We start from the raw sequence: 5,000 nt of genomic DNA on the forward strand, positions 1-5,000 counted from the left end.
CTTTGTCCACTGCATCACAATACAAAACACTGCTGTTAGCATGCTAAGTAGCTACATCCACAACCGTTTACAGGTGTATTTAGAACACACGTATCCCAGTAACCCAGACACGCCTCTTTACCTCAACTTAACGTCTTGAATCTGAACGAATTAAACTTTCTATGTGTTTTCAGGACAGTTTTACACTTAAAACGTGTTAAAAATAGCCAGAATTTGGTGCTAACTAGCTAAAAGTCAGCTGGTAATACTTTGGTGTCTCGTAACTTTCTTTATTTACGTTTTAACAACAGCTTAACACGCTTATAAAGGCCTCGGGATAGGCATTAGATACCAGGGATTTGTGTAATTACGTTATTTGGGGGATTTGTGTTTAGAATACGGAGATAAACGCAGAGGAATCACGGCAGGCTGGAGTTTTTATCAGGGCGATTGTCAAAACACCGGCCCGGACTCTCCTATCCCACCCGCATTCAGCCAAGGCCCGCCCTACTCTGCCTGTGATTGGCCAGTGCCGCCCTTGCCTGGCTCTGATTGGCTAATAGCTCACAGGATGCTGAGGATGGGAGAATGGTACTTTAGAGGACTATTTTAGACTGTTTATTAAAGTGCTTTCAGGTAAACATGTATTATAATATAATGAATGAGGTTTTTCTTTCCTCAGTCTTCCCTTGGCCCAGCTGTCCTGTTAATCCTAACCCTACATTTTACCATGTTTGATGTCACACATGGTAAATGTAGGGTTAGACAGTGAGACCATAAAACACTTTCTGCCTTTTCTCAGGCTAGGATGATCCGATTTCAATTGCAACAGCTCTACAATGTCTGATGTTCTGTTGTTAAGATATGACATGGGGCTTATTAAGGTGCCTGCACCGTCCAGAGCCCTTATGTCATCTGGGACAGGTCTGCTTACAGTCCCTAGAGTTAGGACTAAACAAGGAGACAGACAGACAGACAGACAGGCAGGTCTGCTTACAGTCCCTAGAGTTAGGACTAAACAAGGAGAAGCAGCTTTTAGTTTTTATGCTCCAAAAATCTGGAACAAACTCCCAGAGAACTTGAGGTCTGCTGCAACTCTCAGTTCTTTTAAATCGAGTCTGAAGACTTTTCTGTTTCCATTTTAACCTGCAATTTTTATTTTATTTAAATGTTCTACTTCTTTTCATTCACTTTTAAATGTCTTCTAATGTGTTTAAGTATTTTAATCTTGCCCCTGTAAAGCACTTTGAATGGCCTTGTGTCTGAATTGTGCTATAGAAATAAACTTGCCTTGCCTTCAAATTAAACATGTATATTAGCTATAAAAGTTCTTCCATCCTTTTAGTGTTTGAATAAATTAATTGCATAAATTAACTTGTGCTGTGTGTGTGATTTTTTAATGCGTGCACTCTTGACTGGCATGTTGCTAGCTACGGTGGCCCCCCTTTGTTTACATAGCAGTTTACAGAGCCTGGGCTGTGTATTAACACTGCATTTCTTTTTCGGCACAGTGTCTTGATGTCATTTTATAAATGAGGGTCACCCCCGAATGATCTCTTGTGTTATTACTATCTATCTATCTGTCTGTCTGTCTGTCTGTCTGTCTGTCTGTCTGTCTGTCTGTCTGTCTGTCTGTCTGTCTATCTATCTGCCTGTCTTATTTTAACTGCCTACAGATGCATATTCGTTACATGCTAATAACTCTGCTGTAATAGTCTGTTGTGGAAAGTGTCCCTTTGAAGATGATAAGAGTAAATCCATCTATCCATCCTGGAAGACAACACGCACTAGCCAATCAGAGACGGCGTAGGGCGGAATCAGCCAATCGGAAGCGGCGTAGGGCGGGTCTTGGCCGAATGCGGGTGGGAAAATAAATAAAGCTAACTCCCTACATCAAAGTTAAATATTCACATTTATCCCCAGTAAACTCCATATAAACTGTCTCTAACTTTCCCTCCCGGACCCCCACTGCCTCCCCCTAACACCCTGGGCGCCATTATCAGCCCGTTTAGCGCACTCACCCGCCCTGGTTGTGTCCGTGAGGTCGTGGTTATTACTGCGGGGGAACTCCTTCAGTTTCCGGCCACTGAGGTTGAGGCTCCCGCTGGCCGCTGCTTCATCCAGCGCGCGGTCCAGAGATCGGTTCCACGGCGCTAAACCGGCCGGCCCTAGTCCGTTATTATGTGCGTTATTCCCAAAGTTATGTCCAGTGTTAGTATCCGAAGACGCTCCCAACAACACCGAGGCCGCCATTACACGCTACCGACCGACGGCTGTTAGCTCGCAGTGTGCTAACTGCTAACCAACGGCTAGAAACAGAACTCTCCCACCCTAAACTGTACAGCCGCGCATGCGCAGAGAGGATGACCCATCATTAGGCAACAGATTATTATTAATAGATGGATGGATGGATGGATGGATGGATGGATGGATAGATAGATAGATAGATAGATAGATAGATAGATAGATAGATAGATAGATAGATAGATAGATAGATAGATAGATGGGGAAATTAAAATATCATAGCAGCCAAGTACATCATAAAAACACACACACAGCTAGCTACATAATGTATGCCAAGTGATAATAGAATTAGTAATGACATGATCTATTCTGTACAATGATACACTGTACAGTGTTGTTTTGCTCCAGTGTGTGTGTGTGTGTGTGTGTGTGTGTGTGTGTGTGTGTGTGTGTGTGTGTGTGTGTGTGTGTGTGTGTGTGTGTGTGTGTGTGTGTGTGTGTGTGTGTGTGTGCGTGTGTGTGTTGTGTTCCCAGTCTAGTTTGGTTCCCTAAAGCTTATAAACAAGTGGAAAAGGTTTTTTTTTTGTTACTTTTCTAATGTCTATTCTATACTTGATGTATTTTAATCTTGATGTGTTTCATGCCCCTGTAAAGCGCCTTGAATGGCCTTCTCTGAACGGTGCTGTATGAATAAACTTGCCTTGCCTACTTTTCATTCATATTATCCGATTGTAATTGTGTGTATTGTGTTTGCTCGTAACTGTAAATGAATGAAACCTCAGTGTCTCCAGTGAAAACAAAGGTTATTGAATGAAAAGAAAAGATAATTAAAAAGAACATCAAATGTTGAGATGACGTCATATGTATTAAGTTTATACGTCTTAAAGGTGCAGTGTGTAATATGACGTCATCAAGAAAGTTCTACAAAGTTCTAGAATGCAACGCTCCCTGGGTAACCCCAACCCTTTAGAATAATAACAGAAGCTACAGTGGCCTTCAAGGACAAGAACAATTCTAAATTTTAAACAATGCACCTGATGACATTCCAACTATGACACTTTCAAGATGGCGGCACTAGGCCTTGGTCCAAAATATGCAGAAATATGGACATATATGAGTCCCTTTGTAAGGGAAAAAATAATAATTCAAAACATTTGTTTCAGCTATTATGCACTAAATTAAATGTACTTATGGATATTATAATTACTTTCTACAAAATCTGTTGGGAAATAAAACCCACAATTCTACACACTGCAGGTTTAAGATGAAAATTATTTAATTATGAAAAAAACTGAAGGAAAATAATATTTCCATTCCGTATCATCTGTAGGCTTTGACCATCTGACGTCACTGAGTGGACTCCATCCCCCAGAATGCACAGCGCTGTCGCATATCGGCGCATGCGCGTCTTCGGCAGCTGGATTCCAGGGCCGGTGGAAACATGGCGACGTACGTGGACATCCTGAAGAGCGAGTTCCCAGAGATCGACACGGAGCTCTTCCAGTACATCACAGGTGAGCGAAGCCGGCGAGAGGGACCAGGGACCCGGGCACAGGGGGCGGGGAGAGGGGCCCTCTGTATCCCACCGAGAGGCGACACAGGGCGGCCTGGAATCCGCCTGTTCGCCGGCCCCATCGCGGTGCTTTAGCTCCAGAGCTAATGGGCTAACCGTGAGGAAATACCGGTTAGCACCAGGCTGAAACTTGATCAGTTTGGGGATTGTTGGTTCTAACGGAAAACCTAACAGCTACAAACCGTTAAAGTAAACAAAGTAAAACCTTAATACTATATGAAGTACCGCTGTTAAGACGGGATCATTTGTTATACTATTAAAACTATATTTGGTTAATAAATCTAAGTTTCTGTCTGTCACCGAATCATGTACGGCAGCAGTTGTGGGCTAATTCTGGCTTATTGGCCAAATGTACGTCTTGCGTCATTTGTGTGTAGGTTAGATTCTAATGACTTTGCCCATCATATGATACTATTATAAATACATAAAGATCTCTGCTGTACTAAAGGCTATGTAACAACACATACATTAAAGCCCTACTTCACCGGTGGGAATATGAAGGTGTATTGAACTCTGAGATCCTATTTAGTATAAATGTGCAAAAAAAAAAAAAAAAAATCAGATCAGATCATCCTAGCCTGAGAAAAGGCAGAAAGAGTGTTTTATGGTCTCACTGTCTAACCCTACAGTTTCCTTCTTGTGACATCACAGTAAGGCTCAGGATTAACAGGACAGCTGGGCCAAGGGAAGACTGAGGAAAGACTGAGGGAAGAAAAACCTCATTCCTTATATTATAATAGTGATTTTATAATGATAGAACGCCGGTTCAGTATGGGGGAAGTATTCCTTAGTTTAAGACTTAATACAGGAGGGATGAATGTTCTTCAAACACACATTGACACAACACTACTTTTTCAAATCAATGCAGACATCTTGGGCCAGTTTTACACGAAATGTTTGAACTATATGAAGTATTATATTAGGGATTATTAATTGCAGGGTTATTACATTAAGTGTTATTAGGCTAAATCAAAGACAGAAGTCCTATAGAAACATGATTTACAAGATTAGAAAGAAAATAAAACTGAATCGGTTTAGTTTTTACATACTTCCATATTGTGTTGAAAGCTGCATTGATTATTGCACTGGTCATAGAAAGTCATATTTGTGACAAGAAAAGCTTTTTCTCTCATACAATATTAGAGAAGGCAATTCAAAGACAAAGGAGCCTAATACTGAGGTACAGTATACATGACAATAAAAG

General features: G+C 41.4%; 2 protein-coding genes across 2 annotated transcripts in view; one reads left to right on the forward strand and one right to left on the reverse strand.

Annotated features, from left to right (window-relative positions):
- The window catches only part of LOC307248503 (DISP complex protein LRCH3-like), a gene marked incomplete at its 3' end in the record, with an annotated part of 10,148 nt that extends 7,897 nt beyond the window's left edge, over positions 1-2,251 (reverse strand). The window contains exon 1 of the mRNA XM_080024898.1: positions 2,001-2,251. Within this exon, the coding sequence (XP_079881024.1) occupies positions 2,001-2,232 (232 nt within the window). The 5' untranslated portion in view covers positions 2,233-2,251. The remainder of the gene's footprint in view (positions 1-2,000) is intronic.
- Positions 2,252-3,645: 1,394 nt separating this feature from the next.
- The window catches only part of abcf3 (ATP-binding cassette, sub-family F (GCN20), member 3), a 22,143-nt gene continuing 20,788 nt past the window's right edge, over positions 3,646-5,000 (forward strand). The window contains exon 1 of the mRNA XM_080025225.1: positions 3,646-3,737. Within this exon, the coding sequence (XP_079881351.1) occupies positions 3,665-3,737 (73 nt within the window). The 5' untranslated portion in view covers positions 3,646-3,664. The remainder of the gene's footprint in view (positions 3,738-5,000) is intronic.

Source organism: Ammodytes marinus (assembly GCF_949987685.1).
Source record: "Ammodytes marinus genome assembly, chromosome: 3".
NCBI classification, from domain to species: Eukaryota; Metazoa; Chordata; class Actinopteri; order Uranoscopiformes; family Ammodytidae; genus Ammodytes; species Ammodytes marinus.